General features: G+C 35.8%; 1 protein-coding gene across 5 annotated transcripts in view; it reads right to left on the bottom strand.

Moving 5' to 3' along the window:
- The window catches only part of Ckap5 (cytoskeleton associated protein 5), a 102,077-nt gene that overhangs the window by 57,178 nt on the left and 20,925 nt on the right, over nt 1-23,974 (bottom strand). Inside the window, exons 1-6 of one of the 5 annotated variants that reach the window (XM_071616239.1) lie at nt 21,161-21,246; nt 7,916-8,001; nt 7,364-7,457; nt 5,477-5,670; nt 3,738-3,944; nt 427-598 (exon numbers count right to left, since the gene is read on the bottom strand). In XM_071616239.1, coding sequence (XP_071472340.1) covers nt 427-598; nt 3,738-3,944; nt 5,477-5,670; nt 7,364-7,420 — 630 coding nt within the window. In that variant the 5' untranslated portion in view covers nt 7,421-7,457; nt 7,916-8,001; nt 21,161-21,246. Of the gene's footprint in view, nt 1-426; nt 599-3,737; nt 3,945-5,476; nt 5,671-7,363; nt 7,458-7,915; nt 8,002-20,900; nt 20,921-21,160; nt 21,251-23,974 lie in introns of those variants that run through there. The other 4 variants (XM_071616238.1, XM_071616240.1, XM_071616241.1 and 1 more) reach the window with 4 other exon arrangements.

The raw sequence follows: 23,974 nt of genomic DNA, 5'->3' as shown, positions 1-23,974 counted from the left end.
TGTTGCTTAAGTCAAACCAACTTATATTTACTACACTGAAGATGTATGTCTCAAGCACTAATGGAAGAATAAAATCCACATTTTAAGACAATCTCATTAGTTCATGAATTCAGATTATATTCTGTCAGAAATGTCTCCAAAACTAATTTTAAGAAATAGCCAGATATAACGTGCTTCACCAAAATAAAAAGTCCAAGTCCTGCTACCTAATAGAAATATAAAACGACATTTTAAACTGTTACAGATTTAACGCTAGCATACAGGAATTAAGAATGGAGCTGGGGGCGGTAGCTCAGTGGTAGAGTGCTTGTATAGTATGTGGGATTATGTATAAGGACAGAAAAGGACAGAATATCAACAATGATAGAAAGGGAATATTTTCATATTAACCTTCTGCAAAGGAAAGTAGAGAACTTTGTGCCTTACCTGAACAGAATTTATATTTTGTAATGGGGGTCTCAGAGCATCCCGAATCCATCTATAAATCTCCACAGCAATTAGTTTGGCTTCATCTCGAACAGCCTTTTCTCGCGACTCAAAGAGTTTTGGCAATACTTTGATAATAGGCTTAAGCAAGATGATTTTGGAACCAAATTCACTAGAAGTAAAAAATTGGGGGAAAAAAATCATCAACACACAATGTACTTGGACTGGGTATGCATGCATAATTTTATACCATTTATTAATAGAGTTATATACGTTGAACTTTTTTTTTTTTAAGGCAGCAAAAAGAAAAAAGGGAGGGAGGAACTATGTATGTATTTGGGTGTCATCCTTAAAAGAGTATTTTTTAATGTCTAGGGCCCAAGATAACATTATCATTTTAAAATTAACTGTCTAGGTAGTCGGACAAGGAATAATTGAAACTATAAAGGACAAAGACATGTAGTATCTTAACTATATAAAAAAATCTAAAAAAAGCAAGTTAGCTAATAAATATCTAGATGAGTGAAATCTACTTTAAGTAAACTTTAAATATTCTTATAATTAAGATAATTCACTCAACCAGAAGATCACAAATCCTGGCAGTGTTTCATTACTGATTTTGCTAGTATCATACTATAACTGCATGCAATTTAAATTAAATCTCTTTGCTTTAGTTTTTCATGGGGAAAATAACTGTAATCTGACTTCATTTAGAAAGGTATCATGCTGGGTGCGGTGTGGTGCATGCCTGTAATCCCAGCAGCTAGGGAAGCTGAGGCAGGAGGATTGTGTGTTCAAAGCCAGCCTCAGCAAAAGTGAGGCGCTAAGTGACTCAGGGAGACCCTGTCTCTAAATAAAATACAAAATAGGGCTGGGGATGTGGCTCAGTGGTCAAGTGCCCCTGAATTCAATCCCCAGTACCCTCTCCCCAAAAAAGTTATCATATTTAGAGCCAAGTAGGGATGCACATCTATAATCCCAGAAACTGATGAAGGAGTTGCATCAGGATGATGCAGGAGGATACCATGTTTGAGGCCAGCCTGGGAAATTTAGTGGGACCCTCTCCCAAAATAAAATAAAAAGGCTGGGGACATAGCTCAGTAGTAGAACATCCCTGAAGTCAATTCCTAGTAGCAACCTCCCTCAAAAAAGAAGATAGCATATTTAACCTTATATATCTATCACATAAAATTTAAGAACTTGAAAATATAGTATGTGATAGATATATAAGTTTCAATTTTAGTTTTCTGAAATCACTACTAACATTTCTGAACAATAAATTCTGGAACAGGAAGGATTTACTTATGAAAGAAACACTGACTTTCTGAATGAGTAGTATGACCTAAATATATTGTTTATTATCTAACATGCACAAATATATTTAATTTGCACAAATTTAACAAAATTGTTCAGCAATAGCTATAGGCATATTCCAATAGATGAAAGAAAAATGTGAAATTACTTTCCCAAGAAAGTGATTTTTAACAATATTCCTGGCTATATTATATATTTATAGATTAAAAGAACTAAATGACCCTTAAATCTCCTTTAAAATGTCCTTTATGTTATTAGGAAAGAAACTTAACTTGGCTCAGTTGATCTTTAAGACTAATGGAAAAATTAGAAATTATGGTGATCTTAAACCATTTAGTTTTGGGTTATTTAACATGATGCCTGAAGAACCTAATAATTGAGTCTCTTAAATCTTCCTTTGAACAAAAGAAGGGGGAATTCTTCCTTTATATTACTATTGTTTCATCTTATTCTTTTTTTTTGTTTCTCTATCTTAGCCTATTTCTGAAAAATACCAACAAATAGACAGAGCAAATCCACATGGAAAATAATTACCATAATAAATCCAAACCTAATTTTGATACTAAACATATTACTATTGAAAAAAATTGAAAGGTTTAAAGTCTGTGTTAGGGACAACAGAATGTTTCTGAAACTCTTTTGAAGCTACCACTAACAAAGATAACTTGAAGAGATTTTGGAACTCCTAGTTTGGCTTCAAGGTTCAAGGTTCTTAAAGATCAGATATCTACCTAGTTCCACTATAGATTCTGAAATGCTTTAGAACAATTAAGAACCACACCAGGATGGACTAAATAACAAAATCAATAATGAGGACAGAGCTAAGGATATAGCATGAGTGAGGCCCTGGGTAAGAGCCCCCAGTATTAAAACAACAACAACTACGACGACGACGAGGAGGAGGAGGAGGAGGAGGAAGAGGAGGAGGAGGAGGAGGATGAAACAAGAAGAAATATCTAACTTGTTCTTTCCCTACTCTTATTTCCCAGTCAGTTAAAAGATGAAATAACTAGAGTATGTGATAGTTTAGACTAAAAACTTCTAATTTAAAGGTAGAAGATTATAGTATATTTTGTATTTTATTAGGGAATAGCTCTACTGATACAAGCACAATTCTGATACTTAAGTCAATTTGCTAAATTTCTATGAGAAAGAATAAATATATTATTTGATTCTCATAAAATACATATGTACTCTAAGCTAGAAATAAGGAAGACTTTATCACATAAGTATCTAGGTGAAGTCAAATTTTTGCAAAAGACAATATAAAAGTTTAAGACATAAATCAAAGTTAGTTTAACAACATTAAAGAATGATGATTTCACTGTTTTCTAAGGTGTCTAAAGTGGATAGTATTGGAGATAGGATATCAGATTAGAAGGACTGCCAAATCAGAAAAAAAGTACTGATCTGTCTAAGTCAGAGTTTCATAACAAATTGCAGCCACTTATTCCTGAACGAAGATTCCATTCATGAAAAGCTTCATGCCAAATGAGAAATTCTAGGTTTGAAAATGACTTATTATGTAAAAGTCATTTTCTATTTGCTGTTGCTGTGCTTCTGCTTAAAAGCATATAGCCGTTTGCTTCCACTTTACCAAAAAGACATCTAAATCAAGATTTGCTATTGCCAACAAACTGTCTTCATAGCCAACACTTCAAAGTACATAAGTCTGTACTTGAGGACAGAAAAAGAAACTGGTGAAATACCTTGGGAGTATATTTCTACTAGATGGCTAATTTTGACTGGCTGACAAGTACCCCTGTTCATCTTCATTAGAAAGGGATTTAGAGAAAGTAATCATATAACACACTTGAAGGCTAAAACTACCCAATACAAAGTGCCACATTTGAGGAATGACTTCATCTTTTCCAGATCACTTTCCTGTTGTGGTATGCCAAGTCAAGTTTAGCAGTTTCCATTTCTGTTTAAATCAGGAACCCAAACTCAGTTGACATCCTCTAGTTAACAGAACTAAAGCAAAAGAAAAATCTTACCTTAAGGCTTTCCTCAGTGTCTCTATACAGGCCACAATTATCTTGGGGTTCTTATTGTCCAGGCCTTTTAGAAGCTCTTCTTGCACAGCCTCTCCTTTCTCAATCTCTATGTACATGAGACAAATCTCTATGCCAAGTTCCTTGGCTCTGGCTTTAGGCTGGTTGAATACTTTACTAACAACACCTGATACAACTTCTCCTGTGGTTCTACAACATAAACAAACACCACCAGACACAAAAGACATGCTTTAGTAGTCATGGAAATGGGGTATATAAGTACTTTTACAAATGCTTCAAAGTAAATGAGTTTCTAACTTGTAAACTTACATTTCAGAACATCAATAAAACCTTATGCAAGCCACAGTTTAAGACATATCACACCATAGCTTCAGTTTATAAATGTAAAAAAATTCAAAGAAGAAAGCAAAAATGCCTTTAAATCCTATCAAAGAAAACTATTTCCTATGTTTGATATTCATCCTTCTAGACCTTTCTCTAAAGCATGTCTCTTTCTCTCACGTATGTGTGGATATACAAGTATATGTTATAAAAATAAGAGTACAAAGTGTTTGCTTTTTGAAAAATTTTAAATCACTTTAAATACTTCTTTGGACAAGAGAATTTCTTCATACAAGGGCATAAAAGGATATATGTACCTTTAATATGAAAAGACTACTCTCAATTCCTCAGCAAAGTTTTATAGTAACGATTTCTTTAAGTCTCCTCTAAATTAAATAAAATCTGTACTCCTGGGGACTAGAAGAATTGGGTGCGTTGGAATTATGTACAAGATTTGTCAAAAAAGTTGTTTCTGATATTAGAAAAAAAATGAAAAAAGCAATGGTTTGCTGGTTAACTAAACAGTCATATGATTTCTTCTCTTTATTGGTTCAATTTTTCTTAAAGTTTTTTTTAGTTGTTGAGAGACTTCATTTTGTTCATTTATTTACAGGTGGTGTTGAGAATTGAACACAGTGCCTCACATGTCAGGCAAGTGCTCTACCACTGAGCCACAATCCCAACCATATTGTTTCAATTTTTGAATCAAGTACATCTTTCTTGTGCACTTAAGTCAGGTCCCAACATCTTTCTTGTGCACTTAAGTCAGAATCCCAACTTTGATTAGTATCAAAGATTCTAACCGATGACATAAAGACGTTTAAAAAAAAAAATTAGGTTTATGAGGTATAGGAAAGTGGGTAAATGCAAACTTCTCTCACCTATAGCTCAAGTCAAACAAGCCACAAAGTTTTAGTCAGCACTCCCTCTCCCAGGAGATAAAATGTCTAAACTTTAAGATAAAAGCTCAAGATCTGATTTCTATTTTTTGGGGGGAGGGGGTACAGGGGATTGAACCCAGGGGCACATAACCACTGAGGTACATCCCCAGCCCTTTTTATTTTGAGACAGGGACTCAATAAGTTGCCTAGGTCCTTGCTAAGTTGCTGAGGCTGGCCTTGAACTTGTGATCCTCCTGCCCCATCCTTCTGAGCCACTGGGATTACTGTTGTGTGCCACTGTGTCCAGCTCTGACTTTTGTTTTAATCCTTTTAAAGAGATCCCAGGTACCATTTAGACTTTGAAAGTGAAAACTATGAAAAACAAATATCAAGGAGTTACAAAAGTAAGAAAATTCTTATATTCTAAAACTGTTAATAACTAAGGATTTATAAATACATGTAACCTATATAGCTCCTGACAAGGACTGTTACCAGAACAATTAGAAAGAAACTGCTTACTTTCCTGCTACGTGGGCATTTTCAACATAAACAAGTGCAGCTTCTAGTCCTTTCAGTTGAACCACTGCATTGGAATCAGTGACAAATTTTTTGATCAATCCTAAGAACTTTGACCATTCCGGGCTCTTTTCATCCTTTATTTTCTGGAAGATCTTCAGGGCTTCTTCATATCCACTTAACCTTGCTTTCCACAGCTAAAATAAAAGTAATATTTTTGAAATATTAATAATTTTGAAAATATAATGATATTATCTACTATTAATCTGGAAGAGAAGAAGTAAAACTGAAAATCTTATACCAAGTAATTTGAACAAAGGACCCCATGAATGGAAACAAGAAAGAAGCTTAAGAAATTCAGATAATTTTCAAAAAAAAAAAAGATGTGTTTCATTTTATTTCCAAGTATTAGTTGCCATTGAAGATATTAAAACTCAAGCATAAGAAATCATACTGATGAAACTTCCTATTCTCCAAAGGATGCTATTTTTAAGCATCATTTGTGTAACATTAGGAAGTTCTATACTATACTATCAATTAAAAAAAAATTATAGTTATACATAGATATAATATCTTTGTTCATTTTTATGTGGTGCTGAGGATCAAACCCAGGGCCACACTTGTGCAAAGCAAGTGCTCTACTGTTGAGCCACAACTCCAGCCCCTATACAACAGGTATTTAATATATAAAAACCAATATAGTTTTGGCCCTCCAGGAGCTTACATTCCAGTATTAGAGAAAGACTACTTTGTATGATTAAATACAAAGTAGCACAGTGGTAAAGTACTTGCCTAGAATGCATAAGGCCCTTGTGGGGAGGGGCCTGAATGATGGTGATTATTACAGAGAACGAAGAAGTGGTTCTGTCTGAGGACACAGGAACTAAACTTTCAAATTTCTACTCTTCACAGGTAGAATTCTAATGATACAACTGTGTGAGTTAATATATCTATTCTGTATTTTTAATAATCAACAACCATAAATTTAAATAATGAAGATTAAAGGAAACTAGTTGTTAAGAACACAAAACAGGTAACTTGAGAACTTAGAGGAGAATAATTTACAAGGGAGAGAATGAAATACAAAAAAAAAAAAAAAAATCTACTAACTGGTAGATATTTGTTGTTTTAAAAATTATTAAAGCCAGGCATCATGGGCTGGGGATGTGGCTCAAGCGGTAGCGCGCTCGCCTGGCATGCATGCGGCCCAGGTTCGATCCTCAGCACCACATACAAAGATGTTGTGTCCGCCGAGAACTAAAAAATAAATATTAAAAAAAAAAAAAAAGCCAGGCATCATGGTGTGTACCTATAAACCAGCTACTTGAGAGGCCGAGGCAGGAGGATTGCAAACTGAGGCCAGAATGGGCAATTTAGGGAGATCTTGTTTCAAAATAAAATTGCATGGGATGGGGATTTAGCTCATTGATAGAGCTCGCTTATACTTTTTAAATGTACAACTTACTTTCCACTTCACTAATATATCTCCCTTCCTTCCTTCCTTTCTTTTTTAGAACTGGGAATTGAAACCAGGGGCTAAGCTACATCCCCAGTCCTTTTTACTTTGAGACAGGTTCTTGCTAAGTTGCTGAGGTTGGCCTGGAACCTGTGGTCCTCCTACTTCAGCCTACTGAGCCACTGGGATTACAGGCATGCAGCACCATGCCCAGCTCTGTTTTCTTTCTTCAATTCTTTCCCAAAACTCAAAAATATTTTTAAAATTGAGCTGGAGACACCTATTTTTCAAAGACATGAAATAACATGCATCTAAAAGGCACTAGTGTTTTTTGAAACTGCCAATGTTTTCACAAGCTTCTAAGTAAGACAGCAATCCCATTGGTGCCAAAACAAGTCAATAACACTGAAATTTAAATTTCAGATGAGTCTTACCTTGTGTTCACATTTTTGATCAACTGGCAATTTCAACCATTCACTGTCATCTCCCATTGTGCTTCCAGTTTTTCCTTGGAATTAAAAGTAGTTCCTAGTCAGATAAAAGTAGACACTTATTATTTCCAGCAATCAAGTTGTCTCTTAAGACAAAATTATTTTTCTCAATTATTTTATATTGTATGCAATACAAGAGTAAAAACTCCATTCTCTGATCAAATGCCCATTTAATTCCATTAACAGAACATTTTCTAAAAACAAAACAAAAAAAAAGTTAATCAAAAAAATCTAAATCTAAATCAAGGTTAAGCATTTTTTAAAAAATGGTTATATATTTTGCCAAAGGAAAACTTAGATACATGACCAAACTAAAATAAAATCAAAGAGCTAAAAACTACTTGGCCTTTTAATGGGTGTGGAAGACCAAACTATGCCACTCCAAAATCTATTTTCTTGGCATATTTCCATCTGGTCATTCAGAAAAGTTTAGACACGGGAATAGCTCTGAAAAGCTGTCCTTTTAAGAAGTTAATAAATACACAGGTAACCTACACTAGTAAATAGCAGAGGCAAGCAGAGGTCTTTTCTCTGAGGTCTTCCATCTGTCTAAAAATAGGATTTGGGGATGATGGTATCACCTGGAACAGAGAAAGATTGCCACAGATGTTACTTATTCTTCTGAGGGTAGTTTACATGAGAGACTTTATCAGCTTAAGGAGATAAGTTTCTATATGCTGTGCTCTCCTCTCCAGCCTCCAGAAGCCCTGAGCCCCTATTCCTTTCTGTAGCTCAGGATGTTATAAAAACTTCAATCACTTCCCACATAATATGTTCATTAATTCAATTATCAAACTTTTGGAGGGCAAAGAAAAAAAATTTCTCTCCCCTAAAAGAGAACAAGAAAAGAGTTTTGGAGAAATCATTCTTTCAATTGTTCACCTAAAATTCCTTATAGAGGCCAGGTGTAGTGGTGTATGCCTGTAATCCCATTGGCCAAGGAGGTTGTGGTAAGAAGATCACAAGTTCAAAGCTAGCTTCAGCAACTTAGCAAGGTCCTAAGCAACTTAGTGAGACCCTGTCTCTAAATAAAAAGGGCTGGGGATGTGGCTCAGTGGTTAAGTGCCCCTGGGTTCAATCCCTAATACAAATAATAAAGGGAAAAATCTCAATGCTACACAACTCTCTACCTAATTCCAGTAAATATGATTCTAGTCCATGTTTACATAAATTAGCAAAAAATTAAATCCCTGAGTATTCCTTTATAAATGTTGCATTTTTATTAAGGTTTATAGTCCATGTTCCTTTAACAAATGCTATCAATTTAGATAACACCCTTTTTTTCTGATTACAAAAGTAATGTATGTTAAATGAAAAAAATTTAGTACCTACTGAAAATACACAAGGAAGTAAAGTACTGAAACATAATTTACCACCTAATAGTTACCAATTAGTAATTGCAATGAATGCAGTGTATAAATTATATGAAAGAGCTGAGTGTGCAATGGTGCAGGCCTGTAATCCCAGCACTTGGGAGGCTGAGGCAGAAGGCTTACAAATTAGAGGCCAGTTTCAGCAACTTCACAAAACTCTGTCTCAAAAATAAAAAACAAAAAGTCTGGGATGTAGCTCAGTTGTAAAGCACCTCTGGGTTCAATACTCAGTACCACTAAATAAATTAATAAATTAATTTAAAAAATGAATAAGAAAGATAATCCTCTTGTAACATTTTCTCTTACCACAGACATTTCCCCCTATTTGAGAATGTGACTTAATATCTACATAGCACTACATAGAAGAGATCCTGCTAACCTCTCTATTCCCAATCCTAGTTTCACATAAAATATATTTTTAGTAAATACTTGTTTAACAAATATATACTGTGGTAATTTCTATTATGAATTGGGTACTGGGCAAAATCCTTTTAAATGTGTTATTACACCTGTATTAACATCAACTACATGGGGAAAAATGGGTATTTTCCCCACTTCATACACTAGCTTCATAAAGATTAAGTAATTTCCCAAAACAACACAACTGGTAGGCAGTGTAATTATATCTTATTCCTTCCTTTCAAAAGAAGGAGATATTTCAGGAAAAGTTATATTTATATAAAAAGAAACCTGAATTGTGGAAGTTTTGTTTGTTTTGGTACTGGGAATTGAAATTACTGAGCTATATCCCCAGTCTTTTTTATTTTTATTTTTTTTGGTACTAGGGTGTAAATCCAGGGTCCTTTAACAACAAAGCCACATCCCCAGCTCTCTTTTTTTATTTTGAGACAGGATCTCACTAAGTTACCTAACCTGCTAACATCTCAATTCAAACTTTTCAAATTCTATAGTGAAGGACTGTCCCCTCCTCCATAACTTGCTAAGTTGCTGAGGCTGGCCTTGAACCTGGGCTCCTCCTGCTTTAGCCTCTGGGGTTAAAGTCTCTGGGGTTACAGGTATGTGTCGATGTACCTGGCAGCAATGTGTTTTAGAGTGAGTCAAATCATAATATAGGATCTGAAGAAACTCATAAAATTCAGCAATGGTGGGACAAGCTAGTGCAGTAATGTGGACAACAGTATAGGATTATCTAAATTGAAGATGCATGCATCTCACCATCCAGCAATTTCATTTCCAGGTATATACCCTAAAAACTGATGCGAAGGGGCTGGGGCTATAGCTCAGAGGTAGAGCGCTTGCCTAGCATGGATGAGGCACTAGGTGCGGTTCTCAACACCTCATTAAAAAAAAAAAAAAAGTTATTAAAAAATGTTTAAAAAAATTGGACTGGGGTTATGGTTCAGTGGTAGAGTGGTCGTCTAGCACATGCAAGGTACTGGGTTTGATCCTCAGCACCACATAAAAATAAATAAATAAAAGTATTGTGTCCAACTTCAACTAAAAAATATTTTTAAAAATTTTTTAAAAGTACAATGAATATATAGTGATGTATTCACAAAGTGCAATATTAAATACCAGTGAAAAAGAATGAATTATGAAGTGCTTTTCAAACTCTATAGTGAATGACTGTCCCCCCTCCATAATTAATTGTACACTGGCACGTTTATAAAATACACCAAAATTATTAGATTTTAAAATTCCCAAGGTAAATGCAAAACGGTCCAGTTGTTATGTAAACAATTTGGCACTTCCTCAAAATGTTAAACACAAAATTGTCATTTGATCCCACAATTCTACTATAGCCTAAAACAAAAACCAGCCAAATATCCCATCAAAAGATGAATAAACAGTGATATGTACATGCAATGAAATATCACTCTGCTATAAAAAGGAACAAAATACTGATAAAGCTACACCATGGATGAATCTCAAAAACAACATGTTAAGTAAAACAATATGTTAAGCCAAAGAGAAAAGCTCCCACACTATACGAAACAGATAAATCTATACAGAAAACATGCAGACTGGTGGCTGCCAGGAGTTTGGAAGAGTGGGGAATGAATAGAAAATGCTGAGAGGATGAGGGAGTACTAACAGGTTCTTTGGAATGATGGAAAGGTTTTGGAACTAGATTAGAGGTGGTGGATATACAACATGGGGAATGCACTAAATGTCACTAAGTTGTTCATTTAAAAATGGTTAATTTGAGGGCTGGGGAAATGTGCTCTAAGAGCTGAGGGCATAGCTCTGTTGGATAAGTAGTAAAGTGCTTGCCTAGCACATGTGAGGCACTAGGTTCGATCCTCTTTACCACATAAAAATAAATAAAGGTATTGTGTCCATCTAAACTATAACAAAAAATTTTAGAAAAAAAAATGGCTAATAGGACCTGGGTTCAATCCCCAGGACTACTTTAAAAATAAATAATTAAATTTTGTTATATGAATTTTACCTCAAATTACTTTTTAAAAAGTTCCTCTAGGTGATTCTAATGTGCAGCCTGGGATGAAAATCTCTAAATTTACTTAGTAAAAATCTGAACTGCAAAAGTAACCTTTACCTATCAGACTATTTTTCAAAGAGAAACACTCAATAAAAGCTTTGAAAATATTCTACAACCAAGAGCATGTAAATAATAATATTCAGTTGTCATATTCTGAGTTCATTGCAATACTTTTTGTTCCTGTTGTCCTATTCTCCTTTTAGAAACACAAAGGAAATGCCCAAACTAACTCCCCCATATAAGATTTAGATGCATTGTGTTATATATTCAGAAATGACACCTGCTATTTTATAACCTAGTTTTTAAAAAGTTATTCATGATTTTCTTCCTTCTTATGCAAAGGAAAGGCCTGCTTTATACTAAAAACTTATATGGCCACTAAAATAATGGATTCAGTGTTTGTGTATACATGTGACACTCAGCACTCTTGGTCTTTGTCTTTGTTCAGGATTGATATACTAAGAAAAAAAAAAGAACTTCATTAACTTTTCCCCATAATTATTTTAATTTTAAAATATTTTCAGAACTTTTCACACAAAAAAACATATGTGTCAATGAGTTATGAAGTATTACAATAAAACTGGCATATCTACCAATCTAAAAATTGAAACACTATCATTACTGTACCTGTTTCTTCCCACCCCATCCTTTTTCCCACAGAAGCACATTTCTGAAATATGTTTGGGTTTATGCCTTAATCACATATCCCTAAGTAATAAAATTAACTGTGTATGATCATTTGTGAGCTCTAGAAAAAAGGTTATACTGTATGTAGTCTTCTGTAACAAGTTATTTCACAATTTTGCTTGTGAAAAATAATCTGATGGTCCACTTTCAGGATACAGTATTTTGCCTTAAGTGTAAAATCAGAGGTAAGATAAAATCACAATCATTTTCAGCTTCCCAACCTGTATCCAATTGTAGCCATTTTAACTACAGCCCTTCCTTTGTCCGCCCCAATTTTAAAATTAGCCTATCAGGCATATTGTAACCTTAAGCTCCTTCTTTCAGAGCAGGGGCAGTGCTGCCTTAAGGATGAAAATAGGCAGACTACCAACCCAAGTGTGCTTGCTTGGCAGACTCTGTTCAGTAGCACACCCTTCTGCAGAAGTAAAAAGTTTGGCTTTCGGGGCTGGGGATGTGGCTCAAGCGGTAGCGCGCTCGCCTGGCATGCGTGCGGCCCGGGTTCGATCCTCAGCACCACATACAAAGATGTTGTGTCTGCCAAAAACTAAAAAATAAATATTAAAAATTCTCTCTCTCTCTCTCACTCTCTCTTTAAAGAAAATGAAAATGTTAAAAAAAAAAAAAAAAAAAAAAGTTTGGCTTTCTGAGTAACTTCTGAGTATGTGCCTAATTTCTTTGTGGGCTTTTTGTTGTTGTTGTTTGTTTGTTTGTTTTGGATACCAGGGATTGAAATCAGGGACACTCAAACACTAAACCACATCCCCAGCCCTATTTTGTATTTTATTTAGAGACAGGGTCTCATTGAGTTGCTTAGCGCCTCCAGGTTTTGAAGGCTGCAATCCTACTGCTTCAGCCTTCAAGCCGCTGGGATTACAGGCATGCATGCACCACTGTGCCTGTCTACGTGCCTAATTTCTTGAGGCATCCTCATGTTTCTGACACTTATAAAATCTATCCAAGTAGTATACTATATAGTTCAGTGCTATTGGAAGTTTGCTCTAAGAGCTGAGGGCATAACTCAGTTGTAGAATGTCTGTCTAGCATGCACAAGCCCTGGGTTAGATCCTGAACACTGCAAAGAAACAAAACGAAACAAAAAAAGTGTGGTCCAAAGTCTTGTGCTGGCTCACAAACTATAACCAGAGATGAATACAGAAAGAGAGCTAAACATCTTAGAAATTTTCATAGCATCTGGTCTAACTTCTTTGATTTTGGTAGGTTTATTCAGCAAGGTTCAAGTGTAAATCCAACAAGGAGAGTAAGAGGATGGAAAATAAAGTTGGGAAGTAGTCAAGTTTAGAACCTGGAAGGCTTTTGTAAGCAAATATTAAGGAACTTGGATTTTTCTTTTCTTTTCTTTTTTTTTTTTTTTGTGCTGCGGATTGAACCCAGGGCTTTGTGCATGTGAGGCAAGCATTCTACCAAGTGAGCTATATCCCCAGCCCAGGAATTTGGATTTTAACCCAAGGACAAAAGATTCTGGAGGACTGTTGGTGATAAAATTACACATTATCAAACTTGTTTTTTTTTTTTTCAGAGATAATATAATATAAATATAAAACAATATAAAGAATAGCTTGGAATATAGTAGAGATAGAGGGAAAACAGGTTGCAAGAAAGGTCTAAATAAAGATGATGGTAGCTTGCAAATATCAAAGCAGGCCCTTGTTGAGTGAATGTCGAAGAAGTTTAAAAGAGAGTGATGGAGAAGGGGTCTTGGACAAACTGAGCTGGACATGCACAGTAAACAAGTATAGATGTGGGCAGCAGTTAGAGATTCAAGCCTGGAGCTCAAGAAGGAGATGTAACACAGTGATTAAAATTTAGGAGTTATTATATAGATTATGTTTATTACTTTCAGTTTCTGCCTGTGAATCTAAAGAAAAAAGAATTCTTTATCTTTAAAACCACTAATGATTTGCCGAGCATGGTAGCAAATGTCTGTAATCCCGGCAATTTAGGAGGCTGAAGCAAGAGAATCACAACTTCAAGACCAGCCTCAGCAACTTAGTGAGGTCCTCAGCAATTTAGAAGACCCTATACCCATTTGATTCAAATGTATGATATGTCAAGATCATTGTATTGTCATGTGCAACTAATAAAAATATATATATATATAAAATAAATAAAATAAAAAATTTAAAGGGCTGAGGATGTGATTCAGTTGTTGAGCATCCCTAGGTTCAATCTCCAGTACCAAAACAAATAAATAAAACAAAAACCCCATTACCAACTTGAGGTGAGACCTTGGGTAAATATACTTAGGCAAATGTATATTGCCTCAGCACACTTTCATGTGAAGGAGAGAGAGAATAGTACCCACCTATTGGAAGTGTGCTCTAAGAGCTGAGGGCATAGCTCAGTTGGATCATTGTGGATTACGTGTTAGTTCTTGTAAAACTCTTAGACTATGTACTTAGCATTCAGCAAGAGTAAAATAAATGGTCTTATTTTATTGTCATTATAAGTATTTGGCATTCCCAATTTGAAAATATTTCATTTTAAATTACATTTGACTTTATTTTGCAAATTAATAGAATTAAAAGAACAAACACAAATATCTCAAAATAAATTTAGTTAGAACATTTTGTTCATAAGTTACTTGAAAATGATACACTCATTAATAAGTCAAAAACACTTGAGGGGCTGGGATTATGGCTCAGTGGTAGAGCACTTGCCTAGCCATGTGTGAGGCATTGGGCTCCATTTTCAGCACTGCATATAAATAAATGAATAAAATAAAGGTTCATCAACATCTAAAAAAAATTAAAAAAAAAAACAAAAACAAAACACTTGAAAGAAAATAAAATGTACTATAACATATAGTTTTGTTATAATCACTTTCTTTACTTTTATTTATGCATTTGCAAATTAAAGAACTGAAACTGAAGCCCCCCCTTTGTTTAACCTCTTTGGTTTAGTTAATACATGAGGGCAAGGTTCTCTTGTTTGTGCAAATATAAGATGAAATTAACACTGTTCTCATTTTGTCTTACTAGTCTACAAAAGAATTTTTTTTTTATCTGTGCCACTAACCTGTGAGGTCTAAAAGCCCTTTTGGAGAATACTTTTTTTTTTCTTTCTTTCAGTTGTAGATGGACACAATACCTTCTATTTATTTATTTATTTTTATGAGGTGCTGAGGATCAAATCCAGTGCCTCATATAAATGCTAGGCAAGTGCTCTACCACTGAGCTACACCCCACAGAATACTTTTTAATGCATAAAATATAACACTATTAAAATTATGTTCGAACATATTTTAAAATGTGAATAATGATTGGGCTTCTCCACTAATATACTAAATAATAGGCGTTATTTAGCAGGTTTAATAACTACTGTTATTCTGAAGTTATAGTGAGCAAAAATATTTTGAGATATTGTGTCACACTTTCCGTCGCATTTTATAATGTTTTTAAATATTTTAAGGTACACTGAGCTATATCCCCAGCCCTTTTAATTCTTTATTTTGAAATAGGGTCTTGCTAGGCTAGCCTTGAACTAGCAACATTCCTGCCTCAGCCTCACAAGTCCCTGGGATTACAGATGTGGGCTACCCGGTGCAGCACGTTCTGATTTCATGTCTTTTTTTTTTTTTTCTTTTAAAGGTGTTAGTAATGTGGCTCTTCCCTATTAAACTACATGTAAGATGCTCTTGAGCAAGAACTTTATTTGTCTCTATACTCACAAATTAAAAAAAAAAAAAAAAAGGCTGTGGTTGTATCTCAGTGGTAGGTAGAGTGCTTGCCTAGTACCTGTGAGGCACTGGGTATGATGCTCAGCACCACATAAAAATAAATAAATAAAATAAAGGTATTTTGTCCATCTACAACTAAAAGAAAATATATTTAAAAAAGAAAAGAAAATGGGATAAAGCAAGCATCATTATCCTCTTTTTACATATAGGAAAACAAGAGTGCAGTTAAATAACAGTGCAGTTAAATATGTTGTCCAAGGTCACTTAAGTAGGGGAGACTGGCCTATAGGAGGTTCTTGATTCCTAGTATAGTGAAATTACTACAATTTATTTACATATAGCTTCTAGATAAATACATACTTAAAACCATTCACACTTTATAAATAAGACATATTTTAATGATTACCTAACCCAACGAAAATAAAAGCAGCTGCATCATAACCAAGACTAACTACCAACTGGATCTTAAAATATTCATCAGCCTTTGGATAAGCTGCATCATAACCAAGACTAACTACCAACTGGATCTTAAAATATTCATCTGCCTTTGGATAAGAGAGACATGACCATAGTTTGTGATTTAGGGGTAACCATGCAGTTTAACCCCTTCCCTGGAAACCCTTATTCCCAGAAAGTTGAAAAGAAAACCTTTTCTTGACATGAACAACAAAATTATTTTTTCGTGTGCATTATAAACATATATAACAGTGGGACTTGTTATGTATTTGTACATGCACATAATAGTATAAATTAGTCACTCTCATTTCCCTGTATCTCCCCTTTCCCTCCCCTCATTCTCTACGCCTTCCATTTTCACAAGATTCTCTCTTCCTTTCATTTTTTCCTTTTTTCTTTCCAATTTCCACAATATTTTCAATATATACAGCAAATTAAAACCAAACATTCATAATAACCAAAAAGTGGAAATAACCCAAATGCCCATCAACTATCAAATAGATAAATAAAATGTGTTAAATTCATAGCATAAACATTATTATAAAGAAATAAAGTACTGACACAGATTATAACATGGATGAGCCTTGGAAACATTATGCTCAAAGAAACCATTCAAAAAGGACTACACATGGTATGATTCCATTTTTACAAAATGTCCAGAATAGGGTAAAGAAAATAGATTTAGTGGTTGCCTAGGACTTGAATGTTTGAAGGTATTGGTAGTGGTGGTAGTGTTTGATGGCTAAGATGGCTAAGAGGTATGAGAATTTCTTTTTGAGGTAATGAAAATTCTTAAGTTGTATATGGTGATGGTTAACACAAATGAGTATACTAAAGGCCAACGATTTACATACTTTTAATGGGTTAACTGCATAGTAATAAATTATATTCCTCAGTAAGGCTGTTTTTTTTTTTTTTTTTTTTTTTAAAAAAAACTAATAAGCCAGGTGCAGTGGTGCATCCGGTAATCCTAGAAACTTGGGAAGCTGAGGCAGGAAGGATCCCAAGTTCAAAGCCAGCCCCAGCAACTTAATGAGGCCTAAGCAACCTATTGAGATCCTATCTCAAAATATCAATTAAAGAAGGCTGGGATGTGGCCTAGTGGTTAAGTACCCCTGGTTCAATCCCTGGTACAAAAAAAAAAATATTCACTCAATCTCCTTTCTAGTAAATAATAATATTCTCAAGGAATTTACAAATTTAAAAATTATATAAACAATGTATAATATAAAATATATTGTAAACAAATCATTATAATATGAAATATACTGTAGATGGAAAATGCACAAGCAGGGACAATAGGGTCATGGTAGTTCAAAGATAGGATTAGCAGCATGTGAGGGATCATCAGAGAGAACTTCATAGAAAGGATCGCATTTGAACTCAGTGATGAATGTTAGGTGGAATTTTTTCTTTTAAACAGCTGGTAGAAGCCAGGGGTGGCAGCACAACCCTGTAATCCCAGCAATTTGGGACATTGAAGGAAGAGGATCACAAATTTAAAGCCAGCCTGGCAACTTAGCAAGGCCCTAAGCAATTTAGCAAGACCCAATAAAAAGGGCTGGGGTTGTGGCTCAGCGGTAGAGTGCTTGCCTCACATGTGTGAGACCCTGGGTTCGATCCTCAGCACCACATAAAAATAAATAAGTGAATAAAGGTGTTGTGTCCAACTACAACTAAAAAATGAATATTAAAAAAAAAATGTAGGGCTGGGGCTATAGCTCAGTGGTAGAGCGCCTGCCTCGAACGTGTGAGGCACTGGGTTTGATCCTCAGCACCACATATAAATAAATAAATAAATAAATTGTGTTCATCTACAACTAGAAAAAATATATATATTTTTTAAAATGCAAAAACTTTAAAAGAAAGGGCCCTGGGGATGTGGCTCAGTGGTTAAGTGCCCCTGGATTCAATCCCTGGTACCAAACAAACAACAACAAAACCAGTAGAAAATAAGATATTGTAGGCTGAAAAAACATGAAAGGCAAAAGTTTTGGAGGTAGGAAAATATTGACCATGTTTACAGAACACTCCATTATGGGAATATAATATCAGAAAGGAAGACTATGGTCAGATCATGGAGATAATTAAATTATGCTAGACAGCAGGAAATGCTGGTTAATTGAAGCAGGGCAATAACATGATCCTACTTATTCAGATAGATAAACTTTAAATAGAATGAATTGGAAATGAAGCAAAATAGAGGTTTGATAGGAAATTATTGCAGTACTACAGGACTAAAATTGTGGTGCATACCTTAATTCCAGTGGCTCAGGAGGCTGAGGCAGGAGGATCATGAGTTCAAAACCAGCCTCAGTAACTTAGCAAGGCCCTAAACAATTTGGCAAGTTCCTGTCTCAAAACAAAAATTAAAAAGGGCTGGGGTTAAGTGGTTAAGCACCCCAGGGTTCAATACCTGATTTAAAAAAAAAAAAAAAAAAAAAGATTAAAAAGAGCCAGAACTGGAGGTCTTCACAATAGAAATGGAAAGGGGTGGGGCAGGGGAAACTGAAGTCTTTGGGAGGACAGGCAAGGAATTATGATGAGTTTGGCTTTAGACTTCGGAACTCTGATCTTCAAGTGACTAAAAATATGGTACCAGGAATGAAAAGAGGGATCTGAATTTTATAAATATAAACATAGAAAATCAAATTTTTTCATTAAGTAGCAGGGTTTAATGCTTGAGAGCAAATAATATTGCCAAGAAACAGAAACATTAGTAAGATTTTAATCCGAACTATATATCATGCTTGCTTATATAGTTCATACAATCTAGTCCTTATTGAAATATCTAGAAATTTCAAATTGTTCAGTGCTCTTAGGAGGTTTTACCCCAGTTTAAAACAGAGACAAAGGAAAGGAGACCAGCTAAAATATATATGTTCTACAGCAATATCATCACCTTACCCCACTGATAATATGTAATGTCTCAAAGAGCTCAAATACCATATAGCTTACCCTGTTACCGAAAAACGTTTAGATGCAATTGTTTATTTTTAGATCAGAGTTTAAGAAATATTTTCAAGGTTATACATAAAGGTAGAACTTAGAATTCCAAATTGTTCAATTTGAACACTAAAGTGCTCAGTGTTCAAATAACATTATTATGTACTATGTCCTATTGTAAAATATAGGCCCCAGCAACCTACCATTTTCTCATTCTTCAACAACTAAATAAAGTAAGGCATAGAGCGATTACATCATGAGTAATGTTAGAGCTGGGCCTAGAACTTGTCTCCTACTTCACAGTCCACCACTTTTCCCTAAACACCCAAAGGCTCAAGTGTAGTGTCCTTTTATTTTAAATTCCTGTATTTTGAGAATCTGTAAGGATAATTATAGAGCCACTAACTAGATTGTTTTTGATTTCTACTTGGAGAAGCATTGACAGCATAACTATTTTATAGCAAATTCCCAAGATTATGACCTACAAAAGCTCTTCACTAATACAATACAAGAGATCTGGACTTGATTACCTTTCTTGGACACCATGTCTGGCTAATGAGATGCTACTGCAGAAGCACAGCATGAGTTTGAGGGAAGTTCAAGGAAATTTTCTGCACACTCAAAAAGCAATCTGGGGGCTGGGGTTGTGGCTCAGAGGTAGAATACTTGTCTAGCATGCGTGAGGCACTGGGTTTGATCCTCAGCACCATATAAAAAAATAAAATTAAATTAAGATGTTGTGTCCACCTATTAAAAAAAAAAGCAATCTGCAGGGCTGGGGTTGTGGCTCAGTATAGAGTGCTTGCCTAGCATGTGTGAGGCACTGGGTTCAATTCTTAGCATCACATATAAGCAATTAAATAAATAAAGGTCCATCAATAACTAATAAAACATTAAAAAAAAAAAAAGCAATCTGCAACCCCTAAGTCAGGCAGGGTGGTACAATTGTAGTCTTAGTTACTTTGGAGGTTGACACAGGATTGCTTGAGCCCAGGAGTTTGGGGCCAGCCTGGGTAACATACTATTACCTATCTCAAAACCACACACACACACAAAATAAAATTAAATTAAAATAAAACTTTGAATGACCATTAAGGTGTGGTGATAGGTTCATTAAAAAATAAGACAGTAATTATGAACAAAGATAAAGAAGAATGCATGCACCCACTCAGAAATCTTTACTCAAACCATGTCTAGGAAGGACAACTGGACCAAAGAAGCATACAGTTATGTAACTGTCATAGAAAACTTAAGATTTTTATTATTTTGTCAAGGCCAGACAAAATCTCATCTCTAGCAGGTAGCAAAAATGACAAGGCTTTCCATCTAATTTAAAAACTTTACTGCCTCCAGGTACTATCCATTAACCAGGGCAAGTGTTATTCTCTTACTGGCATATTCTGCGTTAACCAGAGACTAGAAATCTGAAGTGCTTCTCTAACAGGTCATCTAAGCAAACTTTGCTGTGTTTCTTTTCTCATTTTGGGATCATGGCTTCCTGCAAATTCCCTCAGAGATGAGACAGGTAAAGAGCTGTCTTTTACAGTGCCATTCTATCAGCAGGAAAGGTTAACTAGACTCTAATAGATGATCACTGTCAATGTCTCCAAAGGGGGACTGGATACAAATACAGGCCTCTGGGGAGAAGGAAAGCTAAACCCAGCTGTGAATTAGGTCAACTTTGAGAGTTACTGCTCTACTGTTCCAAGGCGACTGAAAACCTAATGCTTACTCATCCCGAAGTTACCCAGGTGTTCCAATCCCAGGTTTAAGGACCAAAGGCCCAAAGCATTTGAGTCAGCTCCACCCACCCAGCTCAACTGGGTTACACTCTGGTAAAAGCAATCCTCTCCTCACCATAAGTAGAAACCAGGCTGGGGCAAAGCCAGGTCGTGGGCGCCGCTCACCCACTGCATATCCGAACAAGCACCCTAGGGACGCTGTCAACACCCAGAAGTAGAGCAGATGCCCAGGCTTTAGCTCACTGCAGCCGGCATTGTTTACGCTCTTTCACTGCCTTAGCCTATGATAGGCCAGGAAAGTCCCCAGTACGGTCCACCAGGACTTCCGGCACGGATAAGAGGGTATTTGCCCCTCAACCGCAATCTGACACTTACGCTCCCAAGCAGGGAGAGGTCGGGGGCCCTAAGGTCAGAGCAGGATCAGCAGGAATACCCAGCAGGCGGGCGGCGGAGGCATTGGTGCGGCGGGGCCGCTGGGAAACGCCTCCTCCGGGGGCGGGGCCCGGAGCACTGCTGTCAGTGCCCGCCCCACCCTTAGTGCCTCTCCGCGAGCACACTAGAGGTTTAAAGGGGCCGCAGCCTACCTTTGCCCAAAGGTTTTGCAGCCCTAAGGGTACTGCCTCCAGTCCACAGGCAAGAGGCAAGAGCAGGATCAACTACGAAGACTACTGCACTTGAGTCCACCTCCTTTTTGGTGGAAACACCGGTAATGGTCCAGAGACAAAGGAAATGACCATTTCCCAATATCACAATCCTAATCCCTCCTCCAGGGGTAAAAAAAAATACTGCAGGTAACAGCCAAACTACCACGGTAAATACACAGAGCCCATTTTATAAACTGTTCTTTTAACTTTCCTTAAAATTGAGCAAGTCTTCAAATGGCAATTCAAATGCCCATTAAGGAATGCCAGCAGCCCCCAATGCCTCACCTTACTCTTTCACAGACTGTTCTATACAACAAGAGGAATTGTAGGCAATGATATCAGACAGGCATAAAGGTGATAGGAAGTAAAATATAAAAGTACTCCCCCACCTTTATGGGGTACCAGAAATTGAGTTTAAGGGTACTTAACCACTGAGCCACATCCCCATCCCTTTAAAAATTTTTGAGACAGGGCCTCGCTAAATTGCTGAGGGTTTCTAAATTGCTGAGGGTCTCACTAAGTTGCTGGAGCTGGCTTCAAACTTGTGATCTTCCTAACTCAGCCTCTCAAGTCGCTGGGATTATAGGTGTGCACCACCATGCCTGGCTATCTCCCCCTTCTTGTGAGTGAAATGTGACATTTTAAAAAATGGCCAAGAATTCACTATGGCTCTATGTAAGTAAAGAAATAGTGCATGCAAAATGCAATTGTGATGTGCATTCATCTAATTTGCCAGGAAAAGTTACTAAGAAAACTGTAGGAGAAAATGCATTCGAATCTCAAGGAGTTAGGTCTTGACCTTTGAGATCTCCAAAGGTTATTAACAACTTTCAATTTTATTTTCATAAAAACAATTTCTGCATTTTGTCTCTTCTTCATACTAAAAGGAAAGAGATTTATGTAGTTTTAAGCCTATATTCCCTCCATGGTCTTCAGATAGATAAACATATCTTACTGAAGTCTTAGGCCATTAGCAAACTAGTGTGGGAATCATTTCAGTGAGGCTAAAGACCATCTAACCTAACATCTCCAGTCTGAACAGGTGTGACCAGACTCAGCCATTTTCTGGTTACAATAGTATCTACCTCAGGGTTATCAAGACAATTAAATGAATTAATTTTAAATTTAATTAATTTTTTCTATTCAAGTAGAAATTTAGATTCCAAAGGACAGACATTGAAACTAGGAAGGAGATTCACTGAGGTTGTTACCTTATTCAGAAGGTCTCAGAGAATTCTAGGATGAAGTTGTAGGTAAGAAGAAACTGATTAGGATTAGAATAGTCTGATTTTGACCTGCCAAGACAATCTCATTCAATGCATTTACTGTGAATGATACTTCTGAATTAGGGAATTAACACCTCTCACTACAACCCCATCAAGTTTATCATTGTTCTGAGGGTAATGGTTAGCAGATCAGCCTTCCTCATCATATTTTGAGCACCTCTAGGGCAAGGACTGGACAGTATCTTAATTATCATTTCCTTCCAGTGTGATACAAAATAGGTACTCAATAAATATTTATTACAAAAGAGGGCTGGGGTTGTGGCTCAGTGGCAGAGCACTTGCCTCATACATGTAAGGCACTGGCTTCAATCCTCAGTATCACATAAAAATGAATAAACAAAATAAAAATATTGTGGAAAAACAGCATTTAAAACAAATATTTATTATAAAAGATATGACCAATGCTATTATCTAATATTTTTATAAGAGTGCAGATGAACCTCAATAAACATAAATGCATACACACACACAAAATGGATTATATATAGCGTTACACTTTCTAATGAGTTAAAAATTAGAGGGAGAAAAAAAAAAACCCATAGATTCACTCTCATAGTTCACTCTCAAACATCAAAGCTTCAAAATTATTATTACAGGGATTTCTATCTCTGGTCCATTTTATATGGATATTCCTGAATAACTCTTTTTCTATTTTTGCCATGCTGGGTATTAAACCCAAAGCCTCGTGCTCATTCATGCTATGCAAGGCTCAACCACTGAGCTGTATCCCCAGCCCTATTTTGGTTATTTGCTTCCTTTTCTTTACTATAACAAAAGAGACTAAATTGAATATATAAAACCTCAATAGTTCAACAAATTACTGGGCAGTAATTGTCTCCTTAACATAAGGAATGATTTGGTAAATATTTCACATGTATATAATAAACACTGGAAAACATGAGGAAACAATTCATGTATTAGAAGATGGCATTTCTAATGCTTTTAAAAAATCTCTACACCATAATTTTTTTCTGCTTAGTAAGAAGCTGGGTGTGGGGTACCTCTGTGATCTTGGCACCTTGGGAGGCTGAGACAGGAAGATGGCAAGTTCAAAGTCAGCGTCAGCAACTTGACAAGGCCCTATGAAACTCAGCAACACCCTGTTTTTAAATAAAATATAAAAAAGGGCTGGGGATGTGTCTCAGTGGTCAAGCACCCTGGGTTCAATCCCCAGCACACACACAAAAAAGTTATAGTTGAAGAAAAAAAAATATATAAAACATACATAACCAGCACAGGAAAAAGAAGTTTTATGCATC

This window comes from Marmota flaviventris, chromosome 9, assembly GCF_047511675.1.
Source record: "Marmota flaviventris isolate mMarFla1 chromosome 9, mMarFla1.hap1, whole genome shotgun sequence".
NCBI lineage: Eukaryota > Metazoa > Chordata > Mammalia > Rodentia > Sciuridae > Marmota > Marmota flaviventris.
The sequence above is the reverse complement of the archived record's forward strand: the minus strand, read 5'-3'. Positions and strand labels throughout refer to the sequence as shown.